The 20,881-nt window shown below is 41.8% G+C and overlaps 2 protein-coding genes across 2 annotated transcripts in view; one reads left to right on the top strand and one right to left on the bottom strand.

Annotated features, from left to right (window-relative positions):
* Positions 1–1,294: 1,294 nt before the first annotated feature.
* Positions 1,295–11,090, bottom strand: lsm5 (LSM5 homolog, U6 small nuclear RNA and mRNA degradation associated). The gene is made up of 5 exons (XM_048528442.2): positions 11,009–11,090; positions 9,511–9,606; positions 6,435–6,462; positions 5,316–5,388; positions 1,295–1,560 (listed from the first exon to the last, which is right to left on the bottom strand). The coding sequence occupies exons 1-5, from the start codon at positions 11,049–11,051 to the stop codon at positions 1,528–1,530; spliced, it is 273 nt and encodes a 90-aa protein (XP_048384399.1). The 5' UTR covers positions 11,052–11,090; the 3' UTR covers positions 1,295–1,527.
* A 90-nt stretch (positions 11,091–11,180) lies between these two features.
* LOC125451535 (regulator of G-protein signaling 22-like) overlaps positions 11,181–20,881 on the top strand; it is a 169,275-nt gene continuing 159,574 nt past the window's right edge. The window contains exons 1-2 of the mRNA XM_059645773.1: positions 11,181–11,515; positions 20,067–20,400. The gene's annotated coding sequence lies outside the window, so the exon portion shown is untranslated. The remainder of the gene's footprint in view (positions 11,516–20,066; positions 20,401–20,881) is intronic.

The following is a 20,881-nucleotide window of genomic DNA, read 5'->3' as shown; positions in this document are numbered from 1 at the left end:
AGCCTCACATTTAGAGTGGAAAATATTTAAAATCAGACAGGAGAGAATTGAAACAGTCTCAATTGATTGAACTGGTTAGTTAAATTTCTGTGTGGTGTGACTGTAAAATAAGATTTGCATTAATACTTCAAAAATTACCATATGGATTCTCAGGAGCAGCTTTTGGTGGGATCATACTATTTATCAGTTTGCAATGGAGCTGGGTAATGAAGTCATAAAACCTCTCTTTCATTCACCATTTATGTCATCTTTTCTGCTCATGTACTTCATACTGCCATAATGAGGAGTAGGAGTAGACTGTTTGATAAAATCACGGCTAACCTGGCTGTAGCCTCAATGCTACTGCCAGGCTTACCCGCTAGACCCTTGTGGCTTATCTTCAGGACCAAAAACAGCCTTAAAAAATATTTCATGAGCGTACCTGACTTACAGTCAGAATCAGATGATTCGGAACAGCATGGAAAGTAGCACTTTGGTCCAACTTGTCCATGCTGGTCAGATATTCTAAATTAATCTCGTCCCATTTGCCAGTATTTGTTCCATAACTTTTTAAACCCTTCTTATTCATGTACCCATCCAAATGCCTTTTAAATGTTATAATTGTACCAGCCTCTACCACTTCCTCTGGCAGCTCATTCCATACACACACTACCCTATGTGAAAAGTTGCCCCTTAGGTCCCTTGTAAATCTTTCCCCATCTCACCTTACACCTATGCCCTCTAGTTTGGCACTCCCCTATCCTGGGGGAAAAAGGCCTATCTATGCACCTCATGATTTTGCAACTTCTACAAAAGGTCATCCCCCAGTGTCCAACACTCCAGGGAAAATAGCACCAGCCTATTCAACCTCACCCTACAGCTCAACCCTGGCAACATCCTCGTAAACCCTTTCAAGTGTAAGAGCATCTTTGCTATAGGAGGGACAACTGAATCTCTCATCTAGTCTCGATGATAGCAACTGTGTAATCAGCTAAACTAATACCTCCTGCCAAATTTTTGTTCAAACACTGTCTCAACTATCTCTTCCTTCATTATAACTGGAGGACAGTCATCAGCCTGGGTGGAAAAAAAAATTCCTGAACTTCAAAATTCACCTCCTCTGCAGAGCAGCAGGCCATTACTCGTTCGGTATTTCAGGTTAGATTTTAAAGTTACACTTAACTTATGGCTGAAAGTTCCTGGGAGTGCAAAACAATAATGACTTGAAGCTATCAGGGTATATAGCAATTGAAGGAACCAAGTCTCTATCCTGATACACATCAGGTATACTGTAAAACTGAAACCAGAACATTAGTGAAAAAGAAAACTCCTTTATTTTATCTTTAAAAATAAATCAAGTTTTGCATACACTCAACCATGATTCACCTGTCACTTCTGAGACAATACATTTATTCCAGATACAAAAGAAATGCAAGTTTTTGCAAGGTATCGTAAAAAATAAATTCTAAAAAAACTGTCATAAACAGAAGTGAACATAAAACAGAAGTACATGAATCAAAAATTCACTCAGTTGAAAGAGGGTTCCACTCATACTTCAGGACCTTCACCACCAGGAATAAGCTGGAAAATATAAAGAATAATTAAATAACTAAAGCAAAAAATTGTCATAATATTCATTATTTATTGCAATAAATGAATTTCAGGAATATGGTAACAATGATACAAAGAATCTACATCACGGGGTTCACAGATGATTGATACTTTTGAGTGCCTACTTTGTACAATACATTTATTTTTGACCAAAATACCTCTCAACAAAACCAAAACAAAAGTCTCATGAAGCAGAATGGAAAATTCAGGAAAAAAAAGGGGGCATTAAAGGGATTAAGGGCAAAGAAGGGAGACCTACACTATAACAGCATAGTTAGAAGAGAAGCCAAAGAGGTAGTATTCAATTAAATTGTACAAGCGTATAAATGGTAAAATATTTTACAGATACGCAAGTATGCAAGTCAAGACTGGAGCGAATTAAGAAATGGGCTGGATGAAAAACGCAATCACAGATCATCTCAACAGTTGTCTAGCTTCAGTATTTATCAGCAGTTAGAAATACAAGTTAACAGGACAGCAGATAAGATCAGAATAAGGCAAGTTACATCACCACATTTCAAAGAAAAAAAACAGAAAAATATTAACTAACCTAAACAAAGATGAAATTCCTAGAGTGGACAGATTATATCCATTCATTTTTAACATGAATCTAGAGAAGCAATACTAAACATTTTTAATAATTTATTGGAAAAAGGTATAGTATCAGAACTGAAGGATAGCTAATGTTACATCTTTATTTTAGAGATATAGGTCATTTACAGGCAGTTGAAAAAGAGAGTCACGACTAAAACATAAAATAAAAACAGTACAAAACAAAAATACAACCATAAATAGTTTGTCTGGATTTCAGAAAAAAGGGAGTTTTTTTGAGCAGTTTAATTTTAATGAGTTATCAGAAAGAGTAAACGGATTTGAGTGGATGCAATATATCAATATTTTCAATAGCTCAATAAAAGGTATCACATAAGTCAGAGAATGTGGGTTTAAGGTAAAAGTAGCAGAATGGATAGTGAGCCAGCTAAAGGATAAAATTGAGGAGGGTACAGTTAGACATTCAAACTGCCAAAAAAATGGGAAGTGGGATCAAACTTTAATCAGTACTGGGTCCTCTAGATCACAATTTATGCAAATAATTACGAATTTGCAATCAAAAACAATTGAAGTTTCAGACACCAAACTGTGCGCTGGATACAACGTTGGCAAACAAATTTTAACGCCATAACTGTCAGACATTACATTTTGATAAGGAAATATTTCACTTTAAAAATAATGATCTAAACGGAGGAGGAAATAAAAGGCCTGAGGCCAAATACAGAAATCACAAAGTCGTGATGTAGATTGTTAAGGCCATTAAAATACACAAGCAACAGGATTTATTTTTAAAAGATTGGAATTGCATACTATCAAAGTTAAAATATGTTGTGTTTGATGAGCTAACAGAATGCTCAAAATATGAAAAGTGTGTTTAAAATTGTGGAAAATTCAATACTAAATGCCACTTCGCAGTGCTGAACACTGAAGAATACAGAAGAATTTTATTTAAATACAACACAGCGAGAACATGGATCCCCTTATAATGCACAGTATAGATGCACTGAAGATCAAGCTGGTTGAACTGGCAATGGAGAAAGTAGAAAATATTATGCCAATGGATAGATATGAGAGAAAAGGTAGCTGGCAGTATGTGCAGAGCAAACACCACCATGGAGTAGAAATGGCAAAATATTTTACGGATACATAAATATGAAAGTCATAGCTGGAATGCAATTGAAAAATGGGCAAGCTAGATCAAATAACATTTCTGTACTGTAGAAACTATACAATTGTACACTTGACGATAATTGTGCATTTATCACCAAAATAACTTGAAAATCTAAATTATATTAATTCAAAACACATTTACTCAACAAAAAATGGATCCTGAAAATGTGTCAAAACTGTTCGCTCAAACTGTCTGCTCCATTTTGAGCACAAAACTGCAAAAATTAGAAGAGATGTGGAGGTGTCAGTGTTGGACTGGGACGGACATGGTCAAAAGTTACATGACACCAGCTTGCAGCTCAACAGGTTTATTTGAAATACTTCCGCACCTACACAGGCCCCAAACCCCACCTCTTCCTCCAGTACATTGATGACTGTATCGGCGCCGCCTCTTGCTCCCCAGAGGAGCTCGAACAGTTCATCCACTTCACCAACACCTTCCACCCCAACCTTCAGTTCACCTGGGCCATCTCCAGCACATCCCTCACCTTCCTGGACCTCTCAGTCTCCATCTCAGGCAACCAGCTTGTAACTGATGTCCATTTCAAGCCCACTGACTCCCACAGCTACCTAGAATACACCTCCTCCCAAAATTCCATCCCCTATTCCTAATTCCTCCGCCTCCGCCACATCTGCTCCCACGATAAGACATTCCACTCCCACACATCCCAGATGTCCAAGTTCTTCAAGGACCGCAACTTTCCCCCCACAGTGATCGAGAACGCCCTTGACCGCGTCTCCCGCATTTCCCGCAACACATCCCTCACACCCCGCCCCCGCCACGGCCGCCCCAAGAGGATCCCCGTCGTTCTCACACACCACCGTACCAACCTCCGGATACAACGCATCATCCTCCGACACTTCCGCCATCTACAATCCGACCCCACCACCCAAGACATTTGTCCATCCCCACCCCTGTCTGCTTTCCGGAGAGACCAATCTCTCCGTGACTCCCTTGTTCGCTCCACACTGCCCTCCAACCCCACCACACCCAGCACCTTCCCCTGCAACCGCAGGAAATGCTACACTTGCCCCCACACCTCCTCCCTCACCCCTATCCCAGGCCCTAAGATGACATTCCACATTAAGCAGAGGTTCACCGGCACATCTGCCAATGTGGTATACTGCATCCACTGTACCCGGTGTGGCCTCCTCTACATTGGGGAAACCAAGCGGAGGCTTGGAGACCGCTTTGCAGAACACCTCCGCTCAGTTCGCAACAAACAACTCCCAGTCGCAAACCATTTCCACTCCCCCTCCCATTCTTTAGATGACATGTCCATCATGGGCCTCCTGCACTGCCACAATGATGCCACCCGAAGGTTGCAGGAACAGCAACTCATATTCCGCCTGGGAACCCTGCAGCCATATGTTATCAGTGTGGACTTCACCAGTTTCAAAATCTCCCCTTCCCCAACTGCATCCCTAAACCAGCCCAGTTCGTCCCCTCCCCCCACTGCACCACACAACCAGCCAACCTCTTCCCCTCCACCCACTGCATCCCAAAACCAGTCCAACCTGTCTCTGCCTCCCTAACCTGTTCTTCCTCCCACCCCAAGCCGCACCCCCATCTACCTACTAACCTCATCCCACCTCCTTGACCTGTCCGTCTTCCCTGGACTGATCTATCCCCTCCCTACCTCCCCACCTATACTCTCTCCACCTATCTTCTTTTCTCTCCATCTTCGGTCCGCCTCCCCCTCTCTCCCTATTTATTCCAGAACCCTCACCCCATCCCCCTCTCTGATGAAAGGTCTAGGCCCGAAACGTCAGCTTTTGTGCTCCTGAGATGCTGCTTGGCCTGCTGTGTTCATCCAGCCTCACAGTTTATTATCCTGGAATTCTCCAGCATCTGCAGTTCCCATTATCTCAGGTTTATTTGAAATCAAGTTTTTGGAGCATTGCTCCTTTATCAGGTGAAGTAGTAAAAATTAGAAGGATCTTGGAAAATTCATGCCAACTCTTTCTGCAAATAGTGCCAAAATGTAGATTCCACAACTTACCATCGTTATGTTGTTTCCATTCAATAGGATTTGGTCCAGTTTTGTGATTCTTCTGCCTTCTGGTGTGATCTCACTGTAGAGAAGCAAGGATGAGGAAAAACTAATTAAACAGAAAAGTGTAAAATAAGGTGCAGAGCTTTATTAGTGTTGAATATTTGAAGGGATTTGATGATCTGTGTGCCAATACTGGTATCATTTCATTGACACACAAAACAAGCACTTTTCCCCATGGCAGAATATATTATATACAAAATGCTTTAAAGAAAGCTTAAAACCCCAGCCATTGCCAAAACACAGCTGATAGTTGGAAAGTCGGAAAGTCAGAAGTTCCTGCGAACTGAGAGCTTCCAAATACCAGTTTTTCTGTATACCTGAAAAAATCTGAAAGGGGCAGGGGGGAGCTGCACTGAATCCCCAAAGATTCAAGTTGAATGTAGTCATAATCAGAGCTGGATATTTATCATTGAATTGCTTCACTGCAAACCCAGTGAATGCAACAAGTCATCTTACAATATCCCTTAATTCAGACCCTTGGCCCAGCTTTTACGTTCTTTAAAAATAAAACCTTCGCTGAACAGGCTTGCCTTTTTGAGAGGTGCGTCTGTATTTGGGATTAAGGCAATATAATCTTACTTTTGGATAAGAGTTTGGGTGTTAATCAATGTTTGTTATCTGCATTAAGCATAAATTGTGCACATAAAGGGAATATTTTGAGTTCAATAAAGGTGGATATTAGTACAAGGAACAAGCAACTGGTCACTTTGGTAACTGAATCAACCAACTTCTACTAATGTCATTACTTTTGCATTAGAAAGGCTTGATTATCAAGACATTCTTCCTGTCAATCATAAGAGAAGAATGCCATCAAAAAATCCAAAACAATTTCACAGAACTGAAATTCCAAAGTCTGTGAGCAATCAACTCCAAATGTTCAAAGATAATGCCAGTCACTTGGTCCAATTCTGTCATTGAAATTTAACAAAGAAAATCTGAATTAACATTCTTAACTTGATTCTGAATTTGGTTACAAGTTGAAATTTTTGACATGCACTAGGAGCTGAAAACTGTTAGCTAGCCTTACATATGAACTTTACACAGTACTAGGAAACAAAAACTTACAATTCAGTAACATCTTCAAGTACCATGTCCAAGGACTGGAGTTAAGAAATGCATATTCTGCAGTAAACAGAAGTGAGTTTATTAACCCTTACATTCCCAGCAAATCCTGGAAGCTCAGGGTAACAATTGTTTTCAGAATTTTACTGAACCCAGTAAGAAAGCGGCTGAAATGTTAAATATAGCTTCATAGGCAGGGAAATTTTGCCACATCAGCTGACACCTCCACATACAACCTAAGCTATGCGATGGCATACTCACTAGTCATTTGCATAACTGCACCAAACACAACTGGATTGAAGTTTTGAATTTCTATGTTATTTTAGTACATACTTTTGTTTACTAACTTGATTTTTTTTAAAAAAGGAACTCTTTATCTGGATAAGAAACACCATCATTCACATCTACGAACTGGAATAGACAGTCAATATTCTTCATTTTTGACATCCTAACCAATTTCCTATGCAAGCTAACAAAGTTGCCTCCTATTTCCTGCACTTTATTTTGGTAAGCCTATTAAATTGAATTTTTTTAACAGCTTCTTAAATCTACTTAAGCAACATTCATCAATACTATGTTGTTTGTTACATATTTGACAAATTTAGTGAGATTTGTTAGATATGACTTTTTTAGATAGTAGATTCCCTACAGTGTGGAAACAGGCCCTTCGGCCCAACAAGTCCACACCGCCCCTTGAAGCATCCCACCCAGACCCATTCCACTATAAGCCACACACCCCTGAACACTATGGGCAATTTAGCATGGCCGATCCATCTAGCCCGCACATTTTTGGACTGAGAGAGGAAACCAGAGCGCTGGAGGAAACCCACGCAGACACAGGGAGAACGTGCAAACTCCACACAGACAGTTGCCCGAGCCTGGAATCGAACCTGGGTCTCTGGCACTGTGATGCTGCAGTGCTATCCACTGAGCTGCCCATAGACCTTTCATACATTCATGTTGACATTCTGATTAGCTCAATTAGCCAGTAGGGCCCAAATAAGATTCTGGTGTAGAAACAAAGCACTGGAGAAACTCATCAAGTCTGACAGCATAGGTACTGACAGAAACAGTATTAATATGGAGTCTGACTCCTCCTTATAGCTGAAAAGGGATGGAAAACTGTATTTTTTTAAAACTGCTAAGGACAGAGGGATAACTGGGAAAAGTTGTAAGAATGTTCCAAGCCCGTTGCTGGCTAAGTAGCATTTATTGCCCATCCTTAATTACCCAGAGGGCAATTAAGAGTCAACCACATTGCTGTGGGTCTGGAGTCACATAAGACCAGATAAAGATGGCAATTTCCTTCCCTGAAGGACATCAGTGAGTACAGGACTACAAGATGTTAATGGTGGTGATTAGAAGATAGAGATCAAAAAGGGTGTGAATGAAGTTACAAAAAGGAGAAAATAGCTCCAGCTCTGCTGAGAGTAAAGTCAATAATATACACAGCTGTATGTACGTGCACGTGAGGGCCGGGGCTGGGTGATGCAAGGACCTGGCTGTCATGCTCGAAAATTTCAAAGTTCAATCAAGAACAAGATTTTGGTGACATCTTCACATGGATGTTTGATTAATAGTCCATGACTTCCCATTTGCTCCCCTCCTGTTGCTAAATAATGCAACATTGGAATACTAGCTTTAAAAAATTGATTATACACTAAACAATAACACATTTTAAATAGAATGAGAAATGTCTAAATGTTTTGTGCAATATAGTTGGAAATAAAATATGCCTAACCTAGTTGGTAAATAAGACTGCATACAAGTGGTTCAAAATTTGAAAAGTACAAGATTACAAAATGCAAAGCACCAGACACCCAACAATACTATTTATTTGAGGGAGTAAGGGAAATCTCTAAATGCAGAGGTCAGGTTGAAGCCTTCTGATGGAGATTCTCTATTAATATTAATAAAACAATTGGTATATTTCTCAGTAAAATGATAAAACACAAATCACACAACTGTGTCAACAGCTGAGTAGCAACCATCTACCATCATACCACTTAAGGACTCAGTATGTTCCCTATACGTTACAGCATTCCTAGGCCAAAGCCAAGTACTTAAATGTTGAGGCTTTCTGATTTTATTGCACTTTATGACCGTGAATTCCATACCCCACCCTTTTGACTGAAGAATTTTCACCCTAAATCCCCTCTAAGCTTACTACTGCTTAACCATTAATCTATGCCTCTGGTTAAGAGTATTTAACAAAGAGAAAAGGGGCATTCCTATAATGTGGACAGGCATGCTTTTGGCCCTCCTAAGCCCTATTTATACAAAGAAAGCAATCCTAGCCCAACCAATAATGTCTCAAAATTATATTTATTCAGTCCAAGGAGGAACTCGACTAATCTCCCTTATGTCAGTGACCAGAATTGCACAGAACTATGGGCCAACTAGTATTTGTCCAATTCTAGCACAACAAGGGCTAAGTATGAATACAAATCCCAGAATCATGCATCAAGCAGGGCATTTTGTTGTAGAAAATGCCAAATAAAAGGATACTGACAAAATCTTGTATCTTATACTTTGCCTAAAAGGAAACGTCCTACTTGACCAACTCATCTATATGTCAACAGATGTCTGAAGATGGCAGAGAATTGAGTGAGGGAGAGGAGGGATAAAACGGATTTTCAGGTGGGAAAGGAAAGAACAAAGAGAAAGACATGGAATGAACAGGCAGGTGGAGAGGGGCTGATGGGAAAAGGCTGAGGTGGTGAGCCAGCAGGCATGATGGCAGTACAGAAGCAGAGGTCAGGGAAGAGATAGCAGGAGTTGAATGGGGCGGATGAGACCTAGGAGGTCTGGATGTTTAAAGAGTTGATGGTGAGGTGGGTGGGTATTATTAGACAACATTGCTCAATTCCCTTTTACTTTTCAGCATCTATTGCACATTTCTTTGCCCTGTTAGTCTTTCAAAACACATTACTACCCCTCTGAATTCAAAACCACTTGCTTTAGCAACTATTATTGTCAGTTAACTAAACTGGACATCTGAAGGGCTAAGTAGGAATACAAATCCCAAAATCATGCATCCAGGGCATTTTGTTGTAGAAAATGCCAAATAAAAGGATACTGACAAAATCATCAAAACCAAGAAGTGTTCCTACAATCTCCTTATCATTTTTCATAACAATATGAATCCGTGAGCCAATGCATTTGTCCACCAACTCTGGAATAGAAGAAAAAAGTTAGATGTAGAATGTGAAGAGAGATCAAAGACATTGTAGTTAAATAAACAGCCCTTTGACAACACCTTCTAAACCCTTGACACTTAGCACCTCAAAGGGGCAGCAAATAAACAGGAACAAGCACCTCCTGCAGGATCCCCATCCAGTCACAGACTGTACACACTTTGTACCCGAAAAGCCTTGTCTTCACTATCAGTGGGTCAAAATCATAGAACACCCTTCCTAACAGGACTCTGCGTGTACCTAGATAATAAAATGTGAGGCTGGATGAACACAGCAGGCCAAGCAGCATCTCAGGAGCACAAAAGCTGACGTTTCGGGCCTAGACCCTGCTCTCTGATGAAGGGTCTAGGCCCGAAACGTCAGCTTTTGTGCTCCTGAGATGCTGCTTGGCCTGCTGTGTTCATCCAGCCTCACATTTTATTATCTTGGGATTCTCCAGCATCTGCAGTTCCCATTATCTCTGTGTGTACCTACACCACAATGATTGCAATAAGATAGCAGCTCAAAACCACCTGAAGGCAACTAGAAATCAGCAACAAATGCTGACATAGGGTGCCCTCTTGTGGTGTAGGGGCAGTTTCCCTACCCTTGAACCTGGAAGTCCCACCTGCTCCAGAAGTGTATGTTAACTGGTTGAAGGTAGGCTAAATAACTTGCTTTCCTTAAAACGCTGGCTTAGCCAGTGATGCCCACACCCAATGATTTTTTAAAACAAGGTATGTTCACTAGAGAGCAAATTCAGTTTACCTATTCAGGTAGCTAGAGTCTCATCACACTTCCATTCAAATGATACCAAGTCTCAGCTAATATTCACTTCACCACCCCTCTCAAATTATTTCACATCGACATCGTTACTTTTAACTCCGTACACCCATTACTATCTCTTCCTTAACCTCTGTATCTCCCCCCCCAACCTAACTGCCTGTCCCCTTTCTCTCCACCTCAGCCTTCTCCTCTCTCCCACACTTAATTCCTTCACGCCAAACCAAGGTCCGTCACGTTCAACTTTCCTTCTACCGTTTTGTCAATTCCTCATCCCCAACACCCCCTTCTCGTCTCCCGCATCGCTTTGCCATTCCCTTAGGCCATTGCTCCATATCCTGTCTCCCTTACTCCATCCCAGCTCAACTCTCTTCCTTTTCCCCATTAATTTGTCCACTTCTCCCCGGTTCATTCAGCCTGCATTTCCCATTCCATCCATTTGCCTTCACCCTTCCACCCCGCTCGAGCTGCCCTCCTAATTCGCGCTTTCTTCCATAGCCAATTTCACCCAAGTTTTCTACCCCCACGGCCAAACTCCCACCATTTCCTCCCCCTCCTTAAGATGTCAGGCCGGGGAAAGGTGGGGGTGTAGGTAACCGGCTCCATGCGAGTTCTTACCTAGAGGCAACAGCTGGGACGGATTCGTTGCATTCAGCGCCATCTTGACCAAGAGGGCAGCAACTCCGCGCCTGCGCACGGCCCGGGCCAATCGGAGCGCGCGCGCCGGCCGGCGACGGTGCGTGATGACATCAGGGGAGACGGAGCAGCCAATCAACGGCGGGCCCCACGGTTGCCGCGGAAACCACTCGATGAGGGCCTCAGGCCTGACGGAAAGTAGGGGGAACGCACCCCAGAGACGGGCTCATCCCCTGACTGGCTATGGATCATCTTTCATATCCTCCGTCTCTCAAACCCCACCCGCCGCGTCTCACGTTTAATTGCCCACTCACGCCGCAGAAGTTCACCCCCACACCCCAGCTAGCAGCTGCTGCTGAACGCCCCGGGAATACCTTAGCGGGCCTTGCGGTTAACGCTTCAGCTTGAAGACCCGATGCGAGGCAGGAGGACAGCTTGGAGCAAACGGCTGGAATGATTCAACGGGAACCGGGGTGGTGTAAAGGACAGGTAAAGACCAAAGACGTGTCAGTTTGAAAACTATAGTAATCTCCACTAGCCGCTGTTAATCCAGGGCCATATACTTTTGCAAATAAAAACAGAACGGGGGTGCTTTTGTTCAGTACTGACAGCTACACAAATAACGGTGGTCCAGGTGTACAGGAGAAATCTCTCCTCTTAGAGCAAGGGGCGTAGTTTTATGGTGAGGAGCAGCAAGTATAGAGGGGATTTCACTCTGCACCTGAGAGGTTGTGGATATCTACAACTCTCCGTCTAAAACGGCGGCAGAGGAAGGAATCCTCGAGACACTGAGCTATTTAAATGGGTACTTGAAAGAGAAGTACTAGATAACGGGAGAATAGATTAATGTTTGAGAAGCACGGCACAATGGACCCAAAGACGTGCTTTCATGCTGTAAAGCTTTCATGACTCAAGCCCTGTTGCAGTTATTCTAGACCCTACTTAAACTACACCTGAAGTATCATGTGCTGGGATCTGCGCTTCAGGAATGATTTTTGACCTTAAGTGCAGCATAGCTTTGCCACGATAATGCCTCCACTCCAGGTGTTACACTTTTAGATTTTACAAACAAGGGTTGGTTTTGTTTTGGAATTTAGATGCTTGAGGAGTGATTAGATTTAAGCTTTCAAGCTATTGAAAGGTAACAGATGTGGTAGGAAGAAACAATTTCTGGTACAGAGTCTTACATTAGAGAGTATTGTCCACATGTTAGACTATCCAGCACTTTATTGCGTTCTGGTGTTGAGAATAAGGAAACACCGTTTCAAAAGTTTACTGAGAAAGCTGCCCTCTGAGCACAAAGGGCTCAATTCTTTGAATTGTCTTCCATCAGGTGAAACTGAGGTTTGACATTAGTTATTTTTCTCAAAACATACCACCCAGAATATTCATAAGTCAACCTTTAAGGCTTCCAAAAAGTTTGAAAGTTGGAGCTGACTTACCTGCTGAATATAAAATGTGAACAGCTGGTTTGAGCATTCATGTTTGCCCTTTTGAAATGTGTAAAAAAAAAGTAAACATACAAAATAAATGTAACTGCTTGTTGAATAAATTAATTTTACAAGAGTTAAATAAACAAATGTTAAAAGCTGTCAAGTCATTGTCTTTTACAATGTAAAGAATTCAATTTGATATCGTAAGGATCCCCTTCAAGATCAAATAGGGTAATTTTGATTTCAGGTTTATCTATACACAACAAATCACTAAGTTTGTTTTACAACAATCCAATTATTTGACAGTTATACACTAATAACATCCTATTAATGATAACGCAGATACAAGAAGATATATTTCTAATCTTTGTGCAAGTTATTCTGCTTTTATCGTATCCAGAAGTGCACTTACACACAAAACTGAACAGTTTTTTTTCCTCCCTAACACCAAATAACACTCCTCATCTATTAACTAGCACCAGTAAATCATAGTATTCAAGTGGAAACATAATTTATTCATTAAGTGCAAATCAGCAAAGGTGAGGGAGAGCAGGAAGGGGACAAATTAAAATGGAGTTGGAAGGTGAAGTAAAATACTGTACCCCTGCCATGCCTCAGTGATAATGGGAACTGCAGATGCTGGAGAATCCAAGATAACAAAACGTGGAGCTGGATGAACACAGCAGGCCAAGCTGCTTGGCTTGCTGTGTTCATCCAGCTCCACACTTTGTTATCTTGGATTCTCCAGCATCTGCAGTTCCCATTATCACTGATACAATTTTAACCTCACTGCGAAGCCTCTTCCAGGGATGCCTAACCTGAAGAAGTTACCCTCCTCCCTCCGGACCAGCCTCAGGGAATCTCTCGCCCACTACAACTCTGTTGTAACCTCTTCAGCCTTGCAACCGCTGGACCATGTCCTGAAGTAATCACGTTTGGACATCGAGCAGTTTTTAACCTGTCTGTCTTCCCTGGACTGACCTATCCCCTCCCTACCTCCTCACCTATACTCTCCTCTGTATCTAATATAATAAAACATGAGGCTGGATAAACACAGCAGGCCCAGCAGCATCTCGGGAGCACAAAAGCTGACGTTTCGGGCCTAGACCCTTCGTCAAAGAGGGGAATGGGGTGAAGGTTCTGGAATAAATAGGGAGAGAGGGGGAGGCGGACCGAAGATGGAGAGAAAAGAAGATAGGTGGAGAGGAGAGTAGAGGTGGGGAGGGGATAGGTCAGTTCAGAGAAGATGGACAGCTCAAGGTGGTGGGATGAGGTTAGTAGGTAGGAGATGGAGGTGTGGCTTGGGGTGGGAGGAAGAACAGGTTAGGGAGGCAGAGACAGGTCGGACTGGTTTTAGGATGCAGTGGGTAGAGGGGAAGAGCTGGGCTGGTTGTGTGGTGCAGTGGGTGGAGGGGAAGAGCAGGGCTGGTTGTGTGGTGCAGTGGGTGGAGGGGAAGAGCAGGGCTGGTTGTGTGGTGCAGTGGGTGGAGGGGATGAACTGGGCTGGTTTTGGGATGCGGTGGGGGAAGGGGTGATTTTGAAGCTGGTGAAGTCTCTATCTCTCCTCTCTACCTATCTTCTTTTCTCTCTATCTTCAGTCCGCCTCCCCCACTCTCCCTATTTATTCCAGTTCCCTCTCCCCATTTCTGATGAAGGGTCCAGGGCCGAAACGTCAGCTTTTGTGCTCCTGAGATGCTGCTGGGCCTGCTGTGTTCATCCAGCTCCACACTTTGTTACCCCTGCAATGCCTACCTCTTTCAGGCATAAAGAGTATTGGTGGACACCATGTGCTCCCTCTGCAAGAGCATCCCAGCACGAATGTATCTACAAAGGAGGGGTGTACAGTCAACAACTATCACCACTCCAGAGTTGCTGCCTGGACCTGTTAATAGCTAACTTGGCCAGGCCCAGGAGCAGACGCTCAAGGATTTCTGACTTGGCTGCAACCCTTCACACTAAATGCCCAAGGGTCAAGATTGTGGAGCTGAGGTGCAGTCAAAATCACAGTGAAGGACTGAAGGTTATTCTCCAAACATCTCGTTATCTGATTCATTATGAACATGATTTTTTGAATGGCCTTTTGAGGTTTGTAGTGAAGACTGAACTGAAGACATTGGACTCTGAATAGTATTTGCAATTTGGTAATTATTTCTTCTCATGTGTGCCTTAATCTCATCAGTAATCAAATCAGAATTCAAATTCCACCCCGTGCCACGACTGGGATATATCCCAACTGGATGGGATTGCATTTAATTAAGCATTTAATTGCCAAATCAATTACCTTCATCATATCCACTGACTTGATTATCACATTCCTAAATTGGTTGCATCCTCCTCATAAGGAACAAATGTGCAAATCAATCATCAGGTGCCTAAGCCATGTCCTCTATCTCCACAAAAACTATTGTCATCCATCTTTAATTGCCTCACTTTTACTTTGCCTGTAGTTTTATTCTTCATACCTTTATAAGGAAAAAAAACTTCACCCCATTCCCTTTTATGATACCCACTGATCTTATTGCAGTCATTCTCTTTGCAACTCTTATGTGCTTATAATCTCCCTCAGAACTCCTTGTATTCAGCTTGGTTTTCTACCATATTGTTAACCTGATATCTAAGTCTACTTTCACTTTTAATTTGAAGCTCAACTTTTGAGGAAGCGGTGCACTTCTGTTTCCCCTCAGGAATGTATATCGTTTGCACAGTCTACTTCACCTTGAAGTGCATCAATTTATTTTACTGTTTAGCTTTCCAGACTTTGTATTAATTCACATGGGCCAATCTCTTTCAACTGACCGAATGAAGCCCTCTTAGTTATGAACCTCCATTATGACTTTTCCTTGTTTTTTTTTTGCATGGAAATAATCCCTAGTTCCAACTCATCTGTGCAAACCAGATATCCTAAATTATTATAGTCCCTTGAAAGGGTTCAGAAAAGATTTATGAGGCTGTAGGGAGCGTCAGAGTAGGTTGGGGCTATATTCTCTGGAGTGTAGAGGCTGAGGGGTGATCTTACAGAAATTTACAAATTCAGGAGGGGCATGGATAGGGTGAATAGTGAAGGTCTTTTCCCCAAAAGTGGGGAGTCCAGCACTAAAGGGCATTGGTGTAGAGTGAAAGAAGAAAAATTTAAAAGGGATCTAAGGGGAACTTTTATGCACAGAAGGTAGTTCATGTATGGAATGAACTGCCAGAGGAAGTGGTGGAGTCTGGTACAATTACAACATTTAAAAGGCATCTGGATGGGTATATGAATAGCAAAGATTTAGAGGTTTATAGGCCAAATGCTGGCAAATGGGACTAGATTAATTTACTATATCGGGTCTGTGCAGATGAGTTGGACCAAAAGATCTGTTTCCATGCCGTATGTCTCTGACTCTGGCCGATCATCGACCTTAATACCCTGATCCAGCTCTTTTCCCCAATCCCTTTAGCCACAAAAGCTATCTGTACCTCCTTCTCAAAATTACATAATGTTTGGCCTCAAATTGTGACATTATCAGTGTTTCAGATGCAGCCGGATCTACACAATATTTCCAGAATTTTTTTTGTTTTATTTTCACACTCCCAGTACTGAATCATTTGCTTTTATGGCCTCCTAACTCACGATTGAACCAGGATTGATCCCTTGGCTTGATAGTCATGGTAAAGTAGGAAGTCTGTCAGGCCATGAGTTTACACATTGTGATTGAACAAAATTTCTCATCTGCTGTTTGCCCACATCGCTTCATGAATGCCCAGTTTTGAGTTGCTGGATCTGTCTGAAATCACCACATTTAGCCTTGTCGTATTACTACACTACACAATGTAAAGTATGTACATTGTGAAGATGGTACTTTGTTTCCTCTACAATGCAGATCAACATGAATTAGGAGGGTAGTTTGGATTTTTTAAAAAGTCCTAAGAGCAAAAAAAAATGTCTGTTGTAAAAGATAGTAGGAACTGCAGATGCCTGAGAATCTGAGATAACAAGGTGTAGAGTTGGATGAACGCAGCAGGCCAAGCAGCATCAGAGGATCAGGAAAGCTGATGTTTCGGGCCCGAAGGGTCTAGGCCCGAAACATCAGCCATATTGTTCCTCTCATGCTGCTTGGCCTGCTGCGTTCATCCAGCTCTACACCTTGTTATCTCATGAATGCTGTAAGTGATTGTTTTTCAAATTGAAAAACAAAAACAAAAATAAAAATAAATACATAAATTCAGACCCATCAAGTAATCTTTGAACTCCTCTCCAGTGAGCCCCTATACCCTAAATTGGTATGAGTCACCTTTTGAAAAAGTTGAAGTAAGGCCCTCCTCTTTTTCTGGGCAGAATTGGACTTTGCAAAACTTGGAACTGTGCTTTGGATTTTATCAGCCAATAATTGTTGGCTTGCTCAGCACAAAAAATGGATGTAACCAGAGGACTTCATCGCACTGTATATAAGATGTGTGCTAGCTCTAACAATTATCATTATTATCAGCATCATTAACATCATTATCTACGATTCTTCAATCTGAAAAATAACTATAAACAATAGACAATAGGTGCTGGAGTAGGCCATTCGGCCCTTCGAGCCAGCACCACCATTCATTATGATCATGGCTGATCATCCACAATCAGTGTCCTGTTCCTGCCTTATCTCCATAACCCTTGATTCCACTATCTTTAACAACTTGCTGTTTTCAGTCCATGGTTGTTTTCTTTCATTCATGTTGGCACAACTCTTCTATTTGACCCATAATTTTTCTTCACAGATGCTGTCAGAACTGCTGAGCTTTTCCATTTTGTTTTTGTTCTTGATTTACAGCATCCTTGATTATTTTGGTTTCTGTTTAAATAATCAGAGTTAACGTTTTGGGTCTGGTGATACTTCCTCCGAACCAGTCATGAGACCTGAAATGTTATCTCTGATTTTTCTTTACAGATGCTGCCAGACCTACTGAGTTTTTCCAGAAATTTTTGTTTTTGATCTATTAAATAGCCTTTTCTCTGTCCATATGTCAAATGGACCAGTCATTGGCTGTTCACTTGTAGCTGAGTCTGCAGCCATTTAGAGGTTTTTTAATACAGGTACCAGTGAACAAACACATATCCTGGATTTGCATCTATGACCACAGAAATTCCTTCCCATTTCCTAAATGGTGGAATCCCCAATCACCATTGCTTTCCTGATCCAGCTTTTGCACAGCTAAGCAATAAGTAAACCCTTGGATTTGACTCTTTGGCCATCCCAGAGGAACAAGTACTTCCCAGTGTTCAAAACTGACCAGTGGTTCGAGAACCAGATGTGCTTAGCATTGTGCATTTTTGGCCCAATCTTTCTTTCCTAGCTGATAGTCATCCATTCTTTCTCTGCCTACATACCCTTAGTCGTAGGCTGTCTGTGTCCTCAAATGTGCAATCCATAGAGCTCTCAACCCTGTGGATCTCCTGCAGTGACATCGTACAAAACAGGGAGCTTGAACTCCCCCAAGTCACACCACTTTCTGCACGTGGTCATTCAGGATACTGGAAGCAAATGCGCCTTCATGTACTTTCTCCTACGACCGCATCATTAAACACTGCAAAATATCATTACCATAACCACCCCACAATTACTAATCTAGCGAGTTTTGAGAAGATTTGTAGCTCAGGTTGAGGTTCTGGGTGTGAGTTTGCTCGCTGAGCTGGAAGGTTAGTTTTCAGACGTTTCGTCACCATTCTAGGTAACATCATCAGTGAGCCTCCGATGAAGCGCCGGTGTTATGTCCCGCTTTCTATTTATCTGGTTAGGTTTCCTTGGGTTGGTGATGTCATTTCCTGCGTTGGTGATGTATTACTGATCTGTTGACAATCCCTAATAGTCCAGACCCGTTTCCAAGAGTCAGATGCTTTATCTCACGCTCATACATTTAGTACTGCTTCATATTGACATCTCCAGACTCTCAAACTGATGGCTGTACAACTATGACAACTGTAGCACTACATGATATCACTGACTCGCACCATGTAAATGTGGGGCTCAAGTAAACTAAGAGGGAGCCAACTGGAGAGGAATAGGCACTTGTCTAAATCACTAAGGCAAAGGTATCAACCATGACTACTGTTAATTGCTGAGGCTATAGCCAGTCACAGCGATAAATAATTAAAGTTGGTTATTTTTAAGGGGAGGTGGTGGCACAGAGACAATATTACCTGAGCCCCAGTCTAATGTTTTGGAGACATGGAATTGAATCCTACCATGGTAAATGGAAACATTTGAATTCAATAAAGTCTGGAATTAAGAGCTAATGTAATGGTGACTGTGTAATGATTGGTATTTTTAAAAAAAGAATGATTCATTAATGTCCTTTCAGGAAGGAATTCTGCCAGGCAGAATGGAGGGAGGGTATTACCCCTGGTTGGGGAGTGTAGAACACAGGGCCACGGTCTCAGGACACAGGCCATATAAGACTAAAATGAAGAAACATTTCTCCACTCAGAGGGAGGTCAATCTGCAAAATTTGCTACCACAGAAGGTAATGGAGGCTGAGTCTTTGAGTATTCAAGAAAGAGATTGATACAAGGGTATGGAGAGAAAGCGGGAATATGGCATTGAGATAGAAGAATAGTCATGATAATATTGAATGATGGAGCAGGCTTGAAAGGCCGAATGGCCTGCTTCTCCTCGTTGCAATATTTTTGGTTGATTCCAGACCCACAGCAACATGGTTGATTCTTAATTTGATTCTGAAATAGTCTAATGAGCTACTCAGCTCAAGGGCAATTCAGGATGGGCAACAAATACAGGCCCTTTCATAATGCCAACATCCCATGAAGGAATTTTAAAAATTCTCCTCCTTTAACCATCTTTCACTCTTCACAAAACTGCTCAGTGACAGTATGCACCTTTTGGTTTCCCTCTCTAACCACAAACTTATCCTTCTATGTTTCGCCTTTCCGATTAAAATAACGCAGTCTGCTCAGGCAATGCTGCAACAGCAAGAAGATAATAAGGATGTAAACATACTGGCACAAAGCACCATATTCTCAGGCACCAGCTAAAATACTAATGTCTTGAGAAGTATTAAGGACAGCCAAGCATTGAGACCTGTACATGATGAGACATCATACTTGAGTGGCCTATGATGAGACGTTTCGAGGATTTTGCAGATGTTGGCTCAAAGAGTGGGAAGGAATGAGCCAAAAGCAAAGAATCCTGTGTCAAAGTTTCAGGCAGTGCTTAGGGGCTCACTTGTTTTATTTTTAGGATTATATTTGTTCATTGCATAGCCAATATTTCCCCTGGAACAGCCAGAAATATCTAACTTCCATTTGTCAAACATCATCTTAAGGACTGGTTAAACAAGTTTCTAGTTTTGTATTATTCTATAACTAATGTGAGGGCCTGTTACATTTCTAAAAGTCATCTATTCTTGTATATGTATCTGTGTAGTTTGGAAGTTGGTATTGTCGCATACATTTCAGATGTTAAAGATAAACATTTGTCCTTTCTGTTGATATAAACTTCCAAGAAAGCCAGTCCTTGCCTATTTTTTAATGTTATAACATTCAAAAGGGTTACAACACCATTGTGATGCTGTCAGCTAAGAGTTGAGAAAATTGGGTAAATTGGGTAAGTTATTCATCACCTCTTCCTCTTTAGACTTTCATGATTGCTTAAGTGGACCTGAAGGAATGGGAGAGACTTCATAAACTACAAACCTGCCGTCTTCTCTGATGACAACATTTCTATTTCCAGCACTGCTACTCAAGACAGCCAGCTCAAACTACAGCTATCATGTCAGGATGGTATAGGATGAAGTCATGTCTCTAGGCCCAAAATTGCTCAGTGATCTTCCATCGCCTATCTGCAGTCTCTAGTTGCAAGTTAATGGTCTTCCATCAGTCATGTTTTCAACCATCGAGTTATCACTATCTAGGGACATTGAGACAGAAAAAAATCACAAAGAAGACAGGCACTGAGGAAATGCTCAAAGGTAAAAGCTTGTACGCAAACTGGCATGATTTCATATATAAATTAAATGTGAATGTTTAATTTTATGATGGCCTTGGCTTTTGCAGCACGGTCAAGGTGTCCGCATAATGGTCTATGACAAGATGAAGGTTAGGAGCATGGGACTGTTAATCACCAAAAAATTGAGTATTCACTTATTGCCACTACACTTAAAATAGTTCTTAATGTAAGATCAGAAAGGAATTTTGTAGGCTACTGCTTCCCTTTCTCTTTGTCACCCACATCCTCCACCCTCTTTAAATAAGTTGTCCTGTTTTGTATACGTTCCTTCATTCTCTAGGGAAAGCTGTGTTCCAAGGTCAAAGCCTAATAGTGAAGCTGTATCTGATAGCAGCTGGTTTCTACACACCAGTAGGCTAATAAAATGGCCACTGGGCCCTGTGGATACTCAGGTGGGGCCAGTAATATCAACTGAAGGCAAGGCAATGATTGCTGCTGTTCTT

The sequence above is a fragment of the Stegostoma tigrinum genome, chromosome 5 (assembly GCF_030684315.1).
Source record: "Stegostoma tigrinum isolate sSteTig4 chromosome 5, sSteTig4.hap1, whole genome shotgun sequence".
Lineage (NCBI taxonomy): Eukaryota > Metazoa > Chordata > Chondrichthyes > Orectolobiformes > Stegostomatidae > Stegostoma > Stegostoma tigrinum.
The sequence above is the reverse complement of the archived record's forward strand: the minus strand, read 5'-3'. Positions and strand labels throughout refer to the sequence as shown.

What these genes read in the sequence shown, in the direction of transcription:
- lsm5 (XM_048528442.2), bottom strand. Translation starts at nt 11,051, where the DNA reads ATGGCGCTGAATGCAACGAATCCGTCCCAGCTGTTGCCTCTAG. An exon ending in GTCCCAGCTGTTGCCTCTAG is followed by an intron (nt 9,607 to 11,008) that starts GTAAGAACTCGC and finishes CTTCTATTCCAG; the next exon opens with AGTTGGTGGACAAATGCATT. An exon ending in ATGGAAACAACATAACGATG is followed by an intron (nt 1,561 to 5,315) that starts GTAAGTTGTGGA and finishes TATATTTTCCAG; the next exon opens with CTTATTCCTGGTGGTGAAGG.